At 44.1% G+C, this 19,125-nt stretch overlaps 2 protein-coding genes across 10 annotated transcripts in view; both read right to left on the reverse strand.

Moving 5' to 3' along the window:
* The window catches only part of LOC147034256 (uncharacterized), a 55,545-nt gene extending 51,531 nt beyond the window's left edge, over positions 1-4,014 (reverse strand). For 2 of the 6 annotated variants that reach the window (XM_085879416.1, XM_085879385.1), the window contains exon 1: positions 3,933-4,011. Coding sequence is in view for 1 of the 6 variants with exons in the window: in XM_085879374.1 (XP_085735500.1) it covers positions 1,544-2,006 (463 nt within the window). In the remaining 5 variants the exon portion in view is untranslated. The other 4 variants (XM_085879366.1, XM_085879398.1, XM_085879394.1 and 1 more) reach the window with 4 other exon arrangements.
* Positions 4,015-5,287: 1,273 nt separating this feature from the next.
* Positions 5,288-19,125, reverse strand: part of LOC147034257 (uncharacterized) — an 88,457-nt gene continuing 74,619 nt past the window's right edge. For all 4 annotated transcript variants that reach the window (XM_085879503.1, XM_085879513.1, XM_085879522.1 and 1 more), the window contains 2 exons: positions 6,505-6,612; positions 5,288-5,996 (listed from right to left, as the gene is read on the reverse strand). In XM_085879503.1, the coding sequence (XP_085735629.1) occupies positions 5,871-5,996; positions 6,505-6,612 (234 nt within the window). In that variant the 3' untranslated portion in view covers positions 5,288-5,870. The remainder of the gene's footprint in view (positions 5,997-6,504; positions 6,613-19,125) is intronic.

A 19,125-nucleotide genomic window follows, 5' to 3' on the forward strand; every position in this document is an offset into this window, starting at 1 on the left:
CTCGAGAAAGGGTTTTTACCATGGAGGTGAAGTGGATAATTGGTTTCGGGTCATTTATTGGTACAATTAGGCTGCTCATGGTCACTTGAAAGATGCAATTCCATGGGGTTTCTGTATATCTCACGGGATTGTGAGTTGGACAGGCGACCGTGATGGGCCATGACATCTCGGAGCCATGCAGTTGTTGTTCAATCACAATGTCTGTGAAGTCAGTGACAGCATGATATAGAGGGGAAATCGTGAAATATACCACTGTTTCCACGAGGTAATAAAGAAATTTGTAATGATCGATGTGGGAATGCCCTTTTTATTTTATGAGCAGGAGGGGAGGACAGAGGGTTATGAGGATTTGGGGAGCAGAGTTTGGAGGGGGAGGTTGATGCTTTGAGGTGGGGGGGGGTGAGGAGGTGGGGTGGAGAGGGGGTTTGAAGGCTGAGAGTGGGGAGGGGGTTTGAAGCCTTCAGATTGGGAAGAGGAGGTTGAGGACTTGGGTTGAGAAGCAGACGTTGAGGACTTGGTGCTTGGGTTTGTGAGGGAGGAGTGAGGTGGGGGAAAGAGTTGAGGACTTAAAGTCAGATCTTGTATTGTGCACATGTTCCACAGGTGCCTGTTAGTAGTTTATAATCTTCCTCTGTTCTCCTGTGGACTCACTCCCCAACCATCTTCTCACTGCCTTTCTTACTCGAAAAACAAACGAACACACCACTCAACTAACCCCTAAAACAGGTCAGTCTCAAAATACACGCTTCAGAATAAAACAATACAATCACCCAAGAATCTTCTCACAGCAACCTTAAGTGATTATGAAGTACACACAGAATCAAGATAACAAATCTAAAAATTATTAATTTGTTCAGGGTGCCAGTGATAACTCACCTAATTCTTCACAAAGGACCCCGTGAGGTTTTTTAACTTTCACCAACTACCAATCCACCGGCTTAACGTCATTACAAGGGACGACGCACATATTGATGCCTCGCCATGCATGCAAAGCACCAGTGTTAACGTTTATAGATGGGTCAAACATACATGACAAGTTTCAGGTGACAAAAACACGGATTGGTGGCAATCAAAACTGGGTTATTTATTTATTACACGTGATCGGAAGTGATATTGTTGCGAATTTGGAAAACTATCACACACAACATCCAGGTTCCGATGGCTCAGTTATTTTGGTAAGTACGTTTTATAGATAGTTTCCTTCCCTTGTCTAGTGGGTGAATCAATGTAAATGCGCTGTGATTAATTTTAATAGTTAGGAGTTTTATCAGAATGCTGCAAGCTGAGGACGATCATCTCCCACCCTGAGATTCTTGCAGCATAAACAAGAATGACGGTTGGAAGGATGCTGCACCAAAGAACAACAATCCCCCGCCCCGGGATTTTCCCCGTGGGCCGGGGAGGGGGAGGGGTGAGCGCGCTGGAGCGCATAAAAGGAAGAAAAGGGACGAGTGAGTAAGTGTGAGTGAGTGAGCAGGAGTGAGCAGAGGGCAGCGAACAGCAAGCCAGCGAGGAGAAGCGAGGATCTTGATGGAGCGCTCACCACGTTGGAGCGCTCGTGTTGCGGGAGTGCTCGTCTCCGAAGGCCTGGACTGGTCTTGCCGCTGCTGTCTGGAACGTCTTCTTCCTCCTCCTCCTCCTGAAAGATCATCCGCCGCCGGAGCCGGAAGGGTTGCGCACCGTCTCCGGAGTGAACGGAGTCGAGGTTTTGGTGGCCGGGACGGGCGCCGAACCGAGTCATCCTGAAGACCGCATGAGGCGGACAGGTCCAAAATAGACACTGGTCTCAGCTCCACTATCCTCCGACTGAAGGCCGAAATAAAGGCGTCAGCCACCAGTGTGTGTGTGTGTGTGTGTGTGTGTGTGTGTGTGTGTGTGTGTGTGTGTGTGTGTGTGTGTGTGTGTGTGTGTGTGTGTGTGTGTGTGTGTGTGTGTGTGTATCCGTGGGCCCGTCCTTTAAGTAGTAAAACTGTAAAGTGCCTGTGCTGTATATATTTGCATTGCATTTATTAATAGTCGGTTTAGTTCTGCCTCTTACGTGTTTCCCTAGTTCCCCCCATTATTCAATAAATATCCCTATTTGGTCAATGTATCAGCTCGTTGTGGGTGTCTTTCATTGGTTAGACATGACGCGTGATTGAGAATTAGTAAAAGCTGTTATGGCCCTAAAGGGACATTTGGACCGACGGTTCTTGGTGATTAAACCGCTCGGAATTGCACACGGAATGAGCGCGCTAAGCGGCTCGTTTTCATACGAGTTCCGTCGAGGGTGAATTTCCCCGGTAGTTGGACCACGTGGGTATTTAGGTAAATTGAAATTGGCAATCGACCCTACCCCACGTGGTCTATCGATTGGCGAACTTCGGTCAGATAGAGGACCCGTCGGCTCCGGACTTCTCCGAAGTGATGACCAAAATTCCAGGCGATTGGTCGAGCCGAAGCTACTGCTCCATCTAGGTCCTAGGAGTCGTGCTCACGGCCGATACCCCGCCCCGCAACAATATTACGTGGAGAATCCTGGAGGATGTGACCTGCTTTTCGGTGAGAGAAAGCTCCTGACGTCACACAGCCAATTGTTTCTATGGATGCAATGCATATCGGCTGCAGGTCGCTCCAGGTGTGTGTGTGTTCCATTACCAATCAGCTTGTTGAGCCCTTGCCAAGTAGCTTAAGCAATCAAGCAATCACCCCAACGAAACGCTGGCTGCTTGGTAACTGAACAGACCCCGGGTGTGCACCATTATCAACTGGAAGGGCACTTCCAGGGTAGAGCAAACAACCTCGGCAACATAACACCTGATTGATCCATGAGAACATATCGGGTCCAATACATTTTTGAGATATCGTGCGATGTATCGTTTTTGGCCGTGTCTCTCGCTCTCTCAATGGTGAAGAATCACTTCAAAAAAATTATTGGATAAGAATTCGGATCTTCACCAAAATTGAATCAATTCTTCCTTGTCACACACCCAACGCGTCCACCAAGTTTCGTCCGAATCCGTCCACAACTTTTTGAGATATCCTGCACACATACAGACAGAGGGGTGAAAACATAACGTCCTTCCCCTTCGGTGGCGGAGGTAATGAGCTTGCTAACGCTTACCAAGCCAGCCGTTCCTTATCAACATCGTCGAATGGTGGAATGCTTGCTCGAGTGCTTAAGGTACTTGGCGAGCGCTCTACAAGCAGCTTGGTAACTGAGCGAATCCCAGGTCTCAGGGTCTGTGTGTGAATCCCTTGCGAGTGGAATGGAAGCGAAACATTTGAGTTTTAAAAAATGGATCGAACCTTCCATCCAATAATACGGGCTTTGACGACACTAAAAAAAACGGGACAAACCCGTGAAATCCGGGACACTCGCCGTCTCCGGTCAAGATTCCAAGCCACACTCGACGGCTCAATGGCGAGAACGCATTCGTCAACTTATTCTGCTCGATCTGCAAGAAGATGGACGTGGAATCTCAAGATTATTATCATTATTATTTTTTTTTAATAAAAATTGATTAATTAAATGTGACGACGTGGTGAACTGGTGAGGGGACACGAGCAGCTGTGTGTGCGCGTCGACGGCTAATCCCGCCATTTTGGGGAGGATTTGAAAATGCCCGCCAGTTGTGGAGAACAGAAACAATGTTGATGTGACGGACGAACAACATACTATTCTTTACGCTCGGATGACACGCTCCGAAGCCTGTTTTCCTGGTTTTAACTACACCGACATGCCTTCATGAACAGGGATGCTTTTCCAACACCACTTCCCCCGCCTCCTTGGTTGCTGTTGTTCATCGCACAATGGCAACGCGCGCACCACAGGGCCTTCCCAGCAATTCTTTATTCCGACATCGATCGATTTCACGTCGAAAATCACCACGAGCCCGTTCACATCGACAAGCGTCCTTTTAAATTGCAGTTACACTCGCACAGGTACCTACCGCGAGCATGGTCCGTCTCACGACGGCGTGACGTCAGGACGTTGCTCGAGAGCGTCGTGATTACCGGCCGTTTACGGAAGCATCTGCCGACCAATCAAACGCTTCTCCTGTTATCGCGAGATTAACGGGTTAGGGTGAGGGCGAACCCTTCCGATGATGCGCTGCACGTTCGTCGTGTTTAAAAATTAACAAGAGGCACATATCTAATCATAAATCAATTCACTGTTCTGAGATATAATGTTTGGGGATTTTTATATTTTAACTTATTGATGGTTAAAGAGCAACGCTGTATGCACAGATAAAGGTTGGATTAACCCAACCTCTGAAATCAGGATGCAGCAAACCAATGGATAGTGCAGTCAGAGAACGAAGTGCATTGGTTCGGCAGTGAGGATCCCCTCACCTTTACATTTCCACTGTGAGAGATGACGTGCACTCAAAGAAAGCTCCTCTATAGCACCAAACAACCCTCCTCCACCTCACTGGTCCCCTCCCCCCCTCCCCCAAGAGCTGCAATCACTCTCTCACCACAAGTAGATCGGATGACTCGTGCGTAAGGTCGTGGGAACATTTGCCTGTTACAACATGCCCATTAGAGCAAAGAAGTAAAATAAAAATAAAAACAAACCAATGTCACCAGCAGGGTGACCCATATCTTGCCAAAAGGTGACCACGTGTGACTTCTTTAAGGTCACACTGAGGTGAACAGAGCTGCTATCCACCAGGAGCGACTCCTTGAGGAATATCTGCCTACGAGAGATTCCGATGAGAATCGTTCTACGGAGTAACCGTGAAAATATGCGTTTGCCTCATAACGTCACCAAATGACATCATAATGTCTCAAGCTTGACATATCTAGAAAGCACTCATCGAGGTGTTCAATGAGGTACTACACGATATGGTTCCTAAAACTTGAAAATTTGACCTTGGGGTCAAATATGTTTGACCTCAGGCGCTAACCATGAAGGTCAAGGCCAATCACCACCAAAAATTAATCAGCCGAGCGCCAGACCATGAACTATATTCCCATGAAGTTTGAAGACGATCCGATCAAAATTACTCTAAAAATAAGGGTTTCGTCGACTCCCCTGATTTGCGACAAAGTGACCTTGACCTTCAAAATTTTATGCGCTGAGAGGGACCTCTATAGGCCTCTGATATGCGAAGTTACAAAAATTTCCAATGATAACTGTGCTCTGCACAATTTTTTTATACGTGATTACAGACAAACAAACAAACAAAAAAAAAAACATACAAGCTGACTAACATATCTTGCAAAAACTTCGTTTTGGCAAGATAAAAAGGAACAATCCACATGTATGACACTCGGCAATTGAAAACCAGGTACAAAAAGATGTTTTGAATCTCAGTTTATTCAAAAATGTGTTTTGAACAAAAACCTCAGCATGGTACAGCTTCTGCCTTGAGCAAAATACCCAAATATGTATTTCCATTTCAGAAGCTATTTTTTAAATTTTATTTCCACATCAAAATTAAAACTCCAGAAACTGCAACAATTGTGTGAACAAGAAAGAAATAAGTTGAAGCATCGTTACAGATAAAAACAAAAATAAAGGGGGAAAAAAAAAAAAACCAATCTCGGCTCAGGTCGATGGCGGACAGGTTGAAATCACGTCGAACGAGGAAAGACTAAGATGAGCCCCAGATCTTCGGGTTACCAACCCTTCAAAACGACGAGGTCAACAAAATCGCAGACCTCAAACAGCTGAGATGGTTGGTTGCATCTGGAGATGAAATTGAAGACCAAAACAAAACGATGCAACTGCATGACGAGACCAATGGAGATGTCGACTCTGGAGAAGCGAAATATTTGGTGATCAAAGGAGAAGTGTCAAGTGGGCGCGGTACGCTGGCGTGATATATTTACAGCGAGCTCAACAAGCCAAGCAGCTTTTGGCCACCTCGACCACGTGGATTTCACGGGGATGGCGACAAGGCCTGGACCTCAGACGCGGACTTTCGCATTGACCGCAAGGCTTTCTCACGCAGCTGCTTTTCCAGGTCGTCCAGGTTTCCCCCGTCGCCTTCACTCTCCGATTCCACCTGTTAACACCAACGGCAAAAATAAAACGTAATAAAATAAACCCCACCCTAAAATAAATGGCTTCTTCTCTGAAGTTTGTTGTATCAAAAAGATGAGAATTGATACTCGAAATGGCCGTGGGTTTTCACTACAAACTATGCATTCGGGGAAAGATTTTGAAAACACGGACAGTAATGGAAGCAGAAAAAAAAGCACTGGGAGAAGAAAAGTAACAAAACAAAAAGAACTGCATCACATCTAAGCCTGAGAATGACCCACCCCACACACACACCCCCCTCCCCCCAAAAAAGAGCTACAATCACTAAACAGTTATAGCACAATGTAAGCATGAGAGGCTGACAATAAAAGCCTTTACAACATTTTGATTTTCATGAATAGTAAGCAACGCAAAGTGCGGTTTGTTTTGCCACAGGTGTTTGGTTAATGTGGCTGGCCTGGTGAGGCTGGAGGTGAGCGCGAAAGCATTGGGCGAGCAGGGGAAGTGCGAGGGGGAGAGCCGAGGCCGACCTCCGCCGTACGGCTCTTCTTGTGCTTTTTGTGCTTCTTGTGTTTCTTTTCACGCTTGTGTTTCTTTTCCTTCTTCTTCTTCTTTTTCTTGGACCCGGCATCGGAGACCTGAGGAAAAACAACGTCGTGAGCAAGCCGTTGGTAAGAATGTCAGTGAGTTTGCCAAATCAAACGACTCGATCTACATTCAAAAACAAAATCATGGATCTATGGAGGTGAAGTTTGTTCAAATGGTGACTTAACTACCTGATCGAATAAGCATAACCTTGGCAGCACTTGGTGCCATGGTCTCCAAGTGATTAAAATGAAAACCTGGAATATAAAATGTTACTTGATTTTGATGTCTGTCTTAAAGAATAATAAAAGCTTTTTTCCCAAAGGTTTATCCTTCTTGGTAAAAACACGAATGGCCTTATTCTGTGTTCACAAAGAAGTGGTACATCTTCGACAGAATCTAAGGCTCATGGAGGAACTGCAACACGAATAGCACGCTCACAGACAACACCAGACTTTGACTTCAGAAAAACACAGTGTAACTTCCCAGAGCACACTGGATGTACCGGTGACACCATCTTTACGACGTCGCTTTTCTCTCCACACTCAGTGGGGCACTTATGGAAAAATTTCCTCTTCCCCAAGGATGACATCCCCACGGGCTTTACCCATGCTCTCTCCTTGTAAATGCTGAGGCTTAAGTAAATAAGTATCACATACCATTTATAATCCTTGGTATGACACAGCCAAGGTTGCAAATGAACCACCAAACGACCACATTCGAGTGGATGCTCCATGATTATACCACCAAGTTTGGAATACTAATCGATAGATTAAATATGAAATTTCAGAGCTGAGGTACGTGTGGTGTGGTGTGGTATGGTGTGGTGTGGTGTGGTGTGTCAAAGGCAGTTAAGCCAGTGTAACGTGTTGATAGTGTGACTCGCTGTGAGGGTGGTCGAAAGCAATTAATGATCCCACCATATTCTGTGCTTGGCATGCAGATGAAAGTTTTTACATTGTTAATCGTTGTTGTTTTGATTGTTATCAAGTGTCCTGCAAGTTTTTGTTTACTGACCGTTTGCACCTTGCTGAAAGTGGAAATTATATATATATATTTTTTACAAATTAATTAAAAATGAAAAGCTGAAATGTTCAACTCCTTTGCTACGACATCCCAAATTGAGCTCAGGTGCATCCAATTTCCTTTTATTATCCTTGGGATGTTTCCACAACTTGAATGGAGTGGCCAATGTGGCCAATGCAAATGATTGGACATGAATGATTTAGAAAGAAACACCTTTATACATGAGGTCCCACAGTTGACAGTGGGTGTCAGAGCAGAAACTACCATGAAGTCCAAGGAACTGTCCGTAAAACTATGAAATACAATTGTGAGGAGGCATAGATCTGGGGAAGGGTATAAAACCATTTCTACTGTTGAAAATTCCCAAGAACACAGTGAGCTCCATCATCAGGAAATAGAAATAATATGTAACTACCCAAACTCTAACGAGAGCTGACGACCTGACAAAACTGAGCAAATGGGCAAGGACCTTGGTCAAGGAGGTGACGAAGAACCCAATGACTGACACAACTTACAGAACTACAGAGTTCCTTGGATGAGATGGGAGAACCAGCCGGAAGGACAACAGTCTCTGCAGCACTTCACAAATTGAGGCTTTATGGGAGAATGGCCAGATGGAAGCCATTCCTGAGAAAAAGGGACATGACATGATGACGGCACACCTGGAGTTTGCAAAAAAGGCACGTGAAAGACTCTGAGAGCATGAGGAAACAGATTTGGTGATCTGATGAGACAAAAATTGAACTGTTTGGCCTGAATGCAAAGCACAACATCAGGTGAAAAGCAAGCACAGTTCATCAACCATCTAACACCATCCATACTGTGAAGCATGGTGGTGGCAGCATCATGCGATGGGGATGCTTTTCAACAGCAGGGACTGGGAGACTTGTCATGATCGAGGGAACAATGAATGGAGCCAAACACAGGCAAATCTTTGAGGAGAACCTGCTTCAGAGTGCAAAAAGACCTTAGACGGTAGTGAAGATTTACATTCCAACAGGATAATGACCTCAAGCATACAGCCAAAGCAACACTGGAATGGCTTCAGAACAAGAATGTGAAAGTCCTTCAGTGGCCCAGCCAAAGCACAGACTCGAATCCCATTGAGAATCTGTGGAAAGACTTGAAAATTGCTGTTCACCAATGCTCCCCATTCAACTTGACAGAGCTTGAACAAATCTGCATGAAAGAATGGGAGAAACTCCCCAAATACAGATGTGAAGAGGTGATACAGACACACCCAAGAAGACTCGAAGCTGTAATCGCTGCCAAAAGCGCTTCTACAAAGTACTGACTGAGGGGGCTGAATACTTATGTTAATTCTATATTTATGCATTTCAATTTCGAATATATTTGTAAAAACAAATTTAAAACACGTTTTCAGTCATTATGGGATATTTTGTGTACATTGGTGACAATTTTTTTTTAATTTAATCCATTTTAAATTCAGGCAAGAACACAATAAAATGTGACAAAAGTCAAGGGGTATGGATACTATTTGAAGGCACTGTATATACTGTTGTGATACCAAGTAAAATATAATAAAAGCAAGAAAAAAAGCAATAAAAGATTGCAGACCCTCGCCAGGACTTGTTTTGTGTGGTGTTTGTGTAGTTTTGTGTAATGCATTTTGTTTGGTGTTTGTTTACTGGTGTGTTACGTAATTGATAATAATAGACATAACTAGAACTGCCACAGAAAAACAGATGAACTGCTGGCAGTGATAATAGGGTACCAAGACGTCCCGCTTTGATGTAACCCCACTATGACCGGACACTGATTCTGACTCATAACATTTATTATCATTCAATTTAATTCAGAATGGTATTAAAATAAATTCAATTCAAATCAAATGGAAGACCAAATACTGGAGGTGCAACACTGCATTGGAGTCATCATAAGGAACCCGAATAAGCAAAAAGCAAAGATGAAGTCATCAGGAGGAACCTGGATAGGATTCGGGTTTCAGCTGCTACTCCTCTACCCTAGAATCCATGAGATGCAGCCAAGTAAACCTTATTCAAAAACAAGAAAAGAAGAAGAAAAAAAAGAATGCAGATTAAAAAAATTAAATAAATCTGGCTGCCAGACCATGCGTTCTCTCAGGTTGAAATTTAAAACATATATTTCCCATCACTACTAGAGCCTGGTGTTGGCGCAGTGGTGAGGGCAGCGGCTTGGGATCCAAAAGGTCCTGAGTTCAAGCCCCGTTGAGCCACTGAATTAATACACCAGGGGGTTGACTCAGCCTGTCATCCTTCTGAGGTCGGCGAAATGAGTACCAGTATACTGGGCCGGTGTATACCCTGGTTAAAATAGGTGTACCATATCCCTGTGTCGTAAGAGGCGACCAGGGTTGCGTCAGGAAGGGCATCCGGCGTAAAACATGTGCCAAATCACTATGCGGATCATACGGATGATCCGCTGTGGCGACCCCTCACGGGAGCAGCCGAAAGAAGAAGAAGAAGATTTCCCATCACTACTAGATCATAATTGTGATGTTCCATGTCGATCGATTGAAATGGTTCAACAGAAATTTTCTTATAAGATTGTCATTCAATCCAATGTGCCTGCCAGACCATGTGACCTTTCAATTATTCCTGAACACTCTGGTATCCCCAAGGCTTGTGAACATGTGTGAAGTTTCCCTTCGATTTGTCCAGCCATTCTGGAGAGATGATTTTTAAAGGTTTTCGGGTAATATGGCTGCCAAATCGGTGGGAACGTTTTGTTCCTCATGGATAGGCTGTCATAGCTGTAAAGTTTTACCTTGATCTGTTCAGCCATTTCAGAGAATAAGATTTTTGAAAGCTAATATATATATATATATATATATATTTATATATATATATATATATATATATATATATATATATATATATATAAATACACACATGTATGGCTGCCGAACCACATGACCGATGACGGCACCTTTTTTTTTCGTTTTCTGTCAACCGATTTATCCCAAGATAACCCTCAAAAATGGTCATACTGATCGGATGTAGCGTTGTATGTATGCAATTATGACGTCACAATGAAGGCATCTATGACATACAAAAAGCATACTTATTCCGCATGCGGAGTACTTGCCATGTGTCAAGTTTCACTTTTTTCCATGGTGCGTTGTCAGAGTTACAGAGGTCCAAAGTTTTTCCAACATGGCTGCCACACCATGTGACCTATGATTTCATAATTATCATAACATTCTGCATGAGTAGTCGCTCCGATGGTGAAAATTTTGTGTCAATCCAACAAGCGTTTGCAGAGAAAAACTGTACTCACGTTCTGTGCGGACAAACAAACAAACAAACAAAAAAACCACCGTATCTTGCCAAAAGGTGACCACGTGTGACTTCTTTAAGGTCACACTGAGGTGAACAGAGCTGCTATCCACCAGGAGCGACTCCTTGAGGAATATCACTTCAACTGTGAAAGATGGAATCTAAAACAAAAATCCTGAAAATCACATTGTATGATTTTTAAATAATTAATTTGCATTTTATTGCATGAAATAAGTATTTGATCACCGACCAACCAGTAAGAATTCCGGCTCTGACAGACCTGTTAGTTTTGTCTTTAAGAAGCCCTCCCATTCTCCACTCATTACCTGTATTAACTGCACCAGTTTGAACTCGTTATCTACATAAAAGACAGCTGTCCACACTCAATCAATCAGACTCCAACCTCTCCACAATGGGTAAGACCGGAGAGCTGTCTAAGGACATCAGGGACAAAATTGTAGACTTGCACAAGGCTGGGATGGGCTGCAGGACAATAGGCAAGCAGCTTGGTGAGAAGGCAGCAACTGTTGGTGAAATTATTAGAAAATGGAAGAAGTTCAAGATAACAGTCAATCTCCCTCGGTCTGGGGCTCCATGCAAGATCTCACCTCGTGGAGCCTCAATGATCATGAGAAAGGTGAGGGATCAGCCCAGAACTACACGGCAGGACCTGGTCAATGACCTGAAGAGAGCTGGGACCACAGTATCAAAGAAAACCAGAAGTAACACACTACACCGTCATGGATTAAAATCCTGCAGCGTACACAAGGTCCCTCTGCTCAAGCCAGCACATGTCCAGGTCCGTCTAAAGTTTGCCAATGACCATCCAGAGGAGGAATGGGAGAAGGTCATGTGGTCTGATGAGACCAAAATAGAGCTTTTTGGTTTAAACTCCACTCGCCGTGTTTGGAGGAAGAAGAAGGATGAGTACAACCCCAAGAACACCATCCCAACCGTGAAGCATGGAAGTGGAAACATCATTCTTTGGGGATGCTTTTCTGCAAAGGGGACAGGACGACTGCACCATATTGAGGGGAGGATGGATGGGGCCATGTATCGCGAGATCTTGGCCAAAACCTCCTTCCCTCAACAAGAGCATTGAAGATGGGGCATGGCTGGGTCTTCCAGCATGACAACGACCTGAAACACACAGCCAGGGCAACTAAGGAATGGCTCCGTCAGAAGCATCTCAAGGTCCTGGAGTGGCCTAGCCAGTCTCCAGACCTGAACCCAACAGAAAATCTTTGGAGGGAGCTGAAAGTCTGTGTTGCCCAGCAACAGCCCCCGAAACCTGAAGGATCTGGAGAAGATCTGTATGGAGGAGTGGGCCAAAATCCCTGCTGCAGTCTGTGCAAACCTGGTTAAAAACTACAGGAAACGTCTGATCTCTGTAATTGCAAACAAAGGTTTCTGTACCAAATATTAAGTTCTGTTTTTCTGATGTATCAAATACTTATTTCATGCAATAAAATGCAAATTAATTATTTAAAAATCATACAAAATGATTTTAAGGATTTTTGTTTTCGATTCCGTCTTTCACAGTTGAAGTGTACCTGTGATAAAAATTACAGACCGCTACGTGCTTTGTAAGTGGGAAAACCTGCAAAATCGGCAGTGTATCAAATACTTGTTCTCCCCACTGTATATCTCCAAATGGTTGTCATTTTCTTTGTTAGATTTTGTCATGTCAAACTTCCCCTCAAGCCTGTCCTACTCATCCTCCACTTTTATCGCTTCTGATCATGTCCTTGTTTGTCTCCTTAGTGATCTTCAGAGAGCTGCTAAAGCACCAATGTGTATGGCAGTTCTGAAGGCAAGAACGGCCTGGTCTGAAATCCACTATCTCCCTCACGGACTAGTCCATTATCCCATACACTCCTAAAATAAAAAGTTCCTGGAATTCCTTCAACAGACGGCTTTCTCTCATTCACCAAATGATCCTTTCATATCTCCAACTATCCCATTCAACATCACAACCCTAGTACGGTGAGACACGTGGCGAGGTAATCACACAAAGCAGCTTAATTTCTCTACCTGGAAGACAAACCAAACTGATGGGAATCTAAAGTCTCTCCACATATCATACATCCAGTTTTTAAAATCAATCCCTCGATAAGCCAAAGCCCAAAATGAAACTCCCCTGCGATCAAACCTCTCAAGTCTTTCACCATCCTCCAAAGCCCAGTGGCAGCCGGTCGAATCGGTCTCAGGTGTACAATTTATTTCTGTTGGACACTGCTCTGGAAAAGGCTAAAGATCTAAAATACTGTCTTGACTGAAAAGGCCAAGCACTCCAACCTCTCCCCTCCCATATGCACCCTTCGTCCCATCATAAATTGCATTCTGCAGTACGTGGACTTCCACTAAAGATGAGAAGTTTGGAATCAATAGACACCTCTATAACTAGACCCAAGATCGATGGCACTGTAAACCTCAACAATATCCCTCTTCCGCCACGCGGCGGGGGATAAAAACTGTGATTTGCCTCGATCCTCTCCTCTTTAGTCACTCTCTTCCACGTTTTCTTAGTCAGCTGCCTTCACTTTGGAAAGTAGGATAAGCAAACATTACCCTTATTCACAAGAAGAGTTTTCAAATCTGATCTACTCAACAAGACCATTTAGCTTTCTCCACATCATAAGTAAAGTCATGGAACCGATTATTGTTTCAAACATCTGGCATAAATTCTTCTTCAACTCAAATCTCTGATCATCAGACCAGCTCCTGCACGAGACATCGACATTTACATCATTCAACCTAACCATGGACGGATACATGACATCTGAAACAAGAGATCAGGGCCATCTTTCTGGCCATCTCATGAGCTTGTCAGCTAATGAGACCGGTATCCCACAAGGCAGTGTTTCGGACCAACATTACCCTGGGTCTACACAAACGACCTCTCTGTTTCACTGAAAAATTCTCCAAACAATTTTGCTGATGACACCATCATCTGCAGATAGGACACCAAACCTCCAAGAGGCGTACTGCTGCGGCATGCAATTATGCAAATCTAAGGAAAAAAAACAAGTCGTTCGTCAGCGACCTGCAACATGTTTTTCAACACAGGAAAATTCCATGCTCACACTTTGTCTACCCGCACGAATGAGCTTTCAAAACCCCCAGTTAACTTCTCTGGCCAACCCCTTTTTAGAGCTGTAGTCCCTGCATCTCCTATGCCTCTCAAACCCTCCCAGCCTGTCTCAAGAGGACCACATGATCTCCAAACTCAGTGGTCAATGCCTCAGGTCAATCCAAATGATCAATGCCTCAGGATTTTCAGCAAGGGTAACTCCATTCTGAGTTAACAGCTCAAAACAGTGTAAAAAGGCCTTGACCTGGGAGTGGTGAAGCTCCTTTCCATTTTGCTCTCCTGAAAGTAATCCAAGACCAAGGCTCTCCTTGGTAATAGCAATATCTCAGTACAAGGCTGGGTTCCAAGGTCTGCTTCTCAACCAATGCAGGCAGGTAGGTTCGTGCTCCATTTTCTACTTCCTCGCTCCTCCCACCCTCATGTCCCTCCATCCTCCACCAGCCCACACAGATCGCATGCATTACTTCCAGAATCCCAAACCTGGTTATCTTCCCAAATTTGAAGCTGAACACTCATTTGCTTGATCAATCTATTCTCTAATCTGGGGAACTGAGACCCTGTCTATATGTTGTCTTGTGCTCCCTACCACAGGTCTTCGAAGAGAGTGCTGCCAGTTGCACCTCATGCTTTCTAGAATACCCACCGGTGCCATCTTCTACTCTCACTACCCCCCCCCCCACCCCTTTTCTTTTCTGCCACTCATGTGAGATGTCATCTTCAATTTCGATCCCCTGTCACTCTGTCAGTTAGGACCTTAATGATACGAGATTGCGATTCACAAAAAAAAGAAGTACATTTTGACACAAAAGCGTGAATGCGCCCCTGCTCACGTTAGGTGCCACCTCATTTGGATGGAGGTCCTCAATGCCAGACATGAAATCAGAGCCATCTCCCAAGACATATCACGTGCTTTCGATACAATCTGGCACCCAGCCCTATTCACCAAACTCTCTTCATATGGTATCCAAGGTAATCCCCACTCATGGCTCGCAGACTTCCTTTGCTGTCGTAGCCAATGTGTGACCCTTAATGGAATTCCCTCATCCCCTCTTCCTGTCTAGGCTGGAGTTCCTCAAGGCAGTATTCTGGGCCCTGTTCTTTTTGTCCTTTTCATCAATGATCTCTCTGTCTCTCTGGAAAATCTTTTTTTATATCTTTGCTGCTGAATCCACCCTCTGCTGTACCATCTGTTATCCCTGAGATCGGTAAGCAGCAGCCTCTTCACTCTCTGCAGATCTGAATAAAATCACAAGGTGGTCCAACACATGGAACATGTCTTTCAATCCTAACAAATCTCACACTATCACGATGTCTCTCCGAAAGGACAGTCTGGAACCGCCACCCCACCCATATATTTCTCAACAACCCTCTTGAAGAAGTCCTTTCATTCAAGCTTCTGGGTCTCACTATCTGCCATGATCTTTCCTGGGAAAGCCACATCTCCAAACTGGCCTCCAAAGCCAGTCGCCGATTGGGCATCCTCCGTCGTGCAAAGTCCTTCCTTGGCACACCTGAGCTTCTGACCACATACAAAGCTTTTATCAGCAGCCTGATGGAGTACTGCTCTCCCCTTTGGGCTGCTGCTCCCGCCTCTCCCCTTTCTCGGCTTCACGCTGTGGACACCAAGGCATTTAAGATCATTGGTATCTGCCGTGATGAGGCTGAGTATTTGGGTCTCTCACTCTCTCACCACAGGCAGTTCGGTCTTCTTTCTATCTTCTACCGTCTCCTCTCCGGTATTGCCCCCTCTGCTCTGCTATCTGTCTCGCCCATATTTCTGCAGGGCACTCAAGGTCCGCCGGCAACCACCTTCTGGTGAAACTACCAATATCACGAATCACTGCTCACCTTCACTCTTTCATTCCTCTTTTTTTCCCACCTTTGGAACAAACTCCCACATTCTCTTCAATCCCACTCTTCCCTCCAGGTCTTCATAACAGCTGTTCACCACTATCTCTTATCTTCCTCCATCCAAAACTATGATCTGTTCTACCCCCATTAATCCACCCCAAACCTACCTCCTTCAAATTCCCTGCCTTCCTTCCTGAAAGTCCCTGTCGTGTCCATCTTGTTTACCCCGTTTATCCCGCCCCATTCCACAGATCTCCTCATGTATCTATTCTCCACTGTTTTCTGCTTCCATCTCCCATCCCTCCTGTCTCCTGCTCCCCTTGTTATATGTTCTGTGCGTTAGCTCGCATACGAGCCTTGACATTGTATTAAAAAATAATAATAACTGTGAGAGGGAGTGAGAGAGTGAGAGAGAAAGAGACAGACACACAACATCAGATGCTTCAATCTCAAGTTATGGTCTGCAAAATGATTTTCAAAGGGGACCTGACCTTTGACCTTTCACCTGTTCAATCTAAAATTGAATCAGCTCATTTTCGTATTACAGCCCATAAGAAGTTTATCAAGTGTGGTTGAAATCTCCAGAGTGGTTCATAAGTTATTGCAGTAAAATAGATTTTCAATTAAAGAGCACTTGACCTTCAGCATTTGACCTTGTGAACCCAAAATTTAATCAGTCTATTTTTGTTTTGCAGTCCATAGTTATGCAAAGTTTGATCAAAAATCCCCTCAGCGGCTCACAAATTATCACAGTAATGAAACTCTGCTACTTCCAGCTAAATGCGACATGACTTTTGACCCTTTGAACCCAAACTCTAATCTAATCAGTTAATGTTTACATCATAATCACACCTTTGTACCAAGTTTGGTTAAAAAAAAAATCCCTTCAGTGGTTCACAAGTTGTTCTGGCAACAAACATTGATCAGGAACAGACAACTCAAAAACATGATGCCCCCGACACTGGAGGCATAAAAATGAAGCTACATGATCAACTGGCACACCACCTCATGACGCTAACTTGCTCGATCAATACCTGTTGTCTGAACCGTATCAAATATTTCCATTTTAAAGCAAAAGATTTACCACAACAAATAAAAATTATTGATCATTAACTCGAAAGGCACTTGGAGGAGCGTATACCTCCGCCATGTTGAACAGTTTACGTTTTGTATCCCACTGATAGGTCGGATTTGCATCTGGGCCTTACCCAAAATCAAATTGGCTTATTTTTGTCACCTAATTCCTCCACAATCTTTTGAGACATTGTGTGATGTATAGTTTTTATCCCTATCTTTCAATGGTGAAGAATGACTTGAAATTTTCTCGTATCTGTCTCTGGATCCTGATCTTCACCAAAATCGAATCAATTTGTCCTTGCCACACACCCAACCTGTCCACCAGGTTTCGACCAAGTCCATCCACAGCCTTTTTGAGACAGCTTGCTCACAGACAGACAAACAAACAAACAGGGGTGAATACATAACCTCTGTCCACCTTCGGTGGCGGAGGTAATAAGGACTAGTTGATACGGATTATCTGTGTGAACATAGCATGAGGTGCGATAAAAATTTTCATCATTACAAGTATGCTCCACAACAGGACCAAGTACCTTCCTCAGTGGTGAACAAGAGGTTGGAATTTGAAGCTGCATTTATATATTGTGTGCAAAAGAAAAAGAACACACCTCAATCATATTCCCCCATTCACAACTCTTTCATGCATTTTCCTTCAGACTTCGAACCCTTTCACTCTGCTCCCCAATTTATCTGCATGGATAACCCAGGGAGAAATTTCTGCAGACCAAAGCCAAGAATTGCATCAAAAAGGTTCAGTGTGCAATGCTTAAACAAGGTTTACATCGCCAACAATAAACTATTGATAATTTTGAAAAATGTAATGGATACATCTCTTTGGATTGACAGCAGAGAGATAGGGCGAAGGAGAAGAAGGTAGAGGTAATGGGTGGGTTGGGGGGGGTGCGGGGGAGGGGAGGGAGAAAGAAAATCAAGAAAAATTAAGGGTCCTTGTTGGGGTTAGGCAATGCTCTCTGGTCATCCGTAGCTTCTGGCAGTTGCCATGTCCATACTCACAAGACGTCAGTTTGGATCGGAGAAGGACACCCCACTGGAGCGAGGTATGACAGACTGATGTGCCGAACCAGTTCTGATACACTGGATCCGGCATTCAAATGATCTAACCAAGCCATAATCGGCAAAACTTAGAGACAATGCATTTACACAACAAAACTAACAGACATATTGCATTATTATTAATCTCGTGACATGCCAAAAAATCCCCAAAAACCAGAAGGCAACATTGAAAAGACTCGTGTGAAAAATCAAAGTTAAAATCTGAGCCTCGCTAAATGAGGTGCATGTCAGTACCTTTTACTGAAAAGTGCATCCATAAAGCTCTGTAACCTTGTGGTGACAAATTGGACATGTTGCTGAAAAATTCAACTCCAATCACACTACTGTATAACACCTCCCTCATCGTAAATGAGCTCAGTACACCAGCTCATCAACACCAGTGAAGAAGCCCTCCCTTTGATGGTGATGGAGCTGAGATCAGTTGCTGCAAAAGGTCTTCTGTAAAGAATATTTTTCAAAAATAGCGAGGGATGGTTGGAACAGTTACGGACTTATCCTGTTGAAAATGGTGGGTGAAGTAAAACCTTCCATTCTCAGGGTTTCAAAAAGATGGATGCCATGTTGTGCATGTGCTGGTCAACGACTGTGAAGGAGGATAGTGTTAAACTGTAGGAGGTGAATGTTTGGTGATAATATCTAATCAATATAAACTTGCCCTATAATGTAAACCAAACATGGCCTTTTACTCAGACTAGCAGATACCCGTCTATGATGGGTATGGGGGATAGGACGGATCACAATACTCAGTTGCGGTAGTTTCTTTGGATGTTTTGCTCCGCATTCAACAGCTCAGTTCATATTGGTAGCGTGTCTGGATGCCCATGGTAGCGTTTGAGACCGGTCGCTTTAGATTGTTGGCCTTGACACATAGTGCCGGATGAGTAACACGAACGATTTGACATATTCATCGTTTCTATATTACCTCCATTAACAGATCAACAACATGGCAGGATAAAAGTCGTAATATAAATGCTGAGTTGTACAAACGTCCTGAACTCATGGACTTAGTAAAGTAAAGCACGTCGTCTGGGACCCGGCCATCGGTTTGCCACTGAACGCTGCTGATTGTGACGTCATCGATTCCCTCTGAAAATTCGATAGAAATTCCATTTTTTGAATCCGCTATCACCTGCGTAAATACATGCAACACATAATGTGAAGAT

Source organism: Eptatretus burgeri, chromosome 1 (genome assembly GCF_056783735.1).
Source record: "Eptatretus burgeri isolate ZD-2024b chromosome 1, Ebu_testis_v1, whole genome shotgun sequence".
Lineage (NCBI taxonomy): Eukaryota > Metazoa > Chordata > Myxini > Myxiniformes > Myxinidae > Eptatretus > Eptatretus burgeri.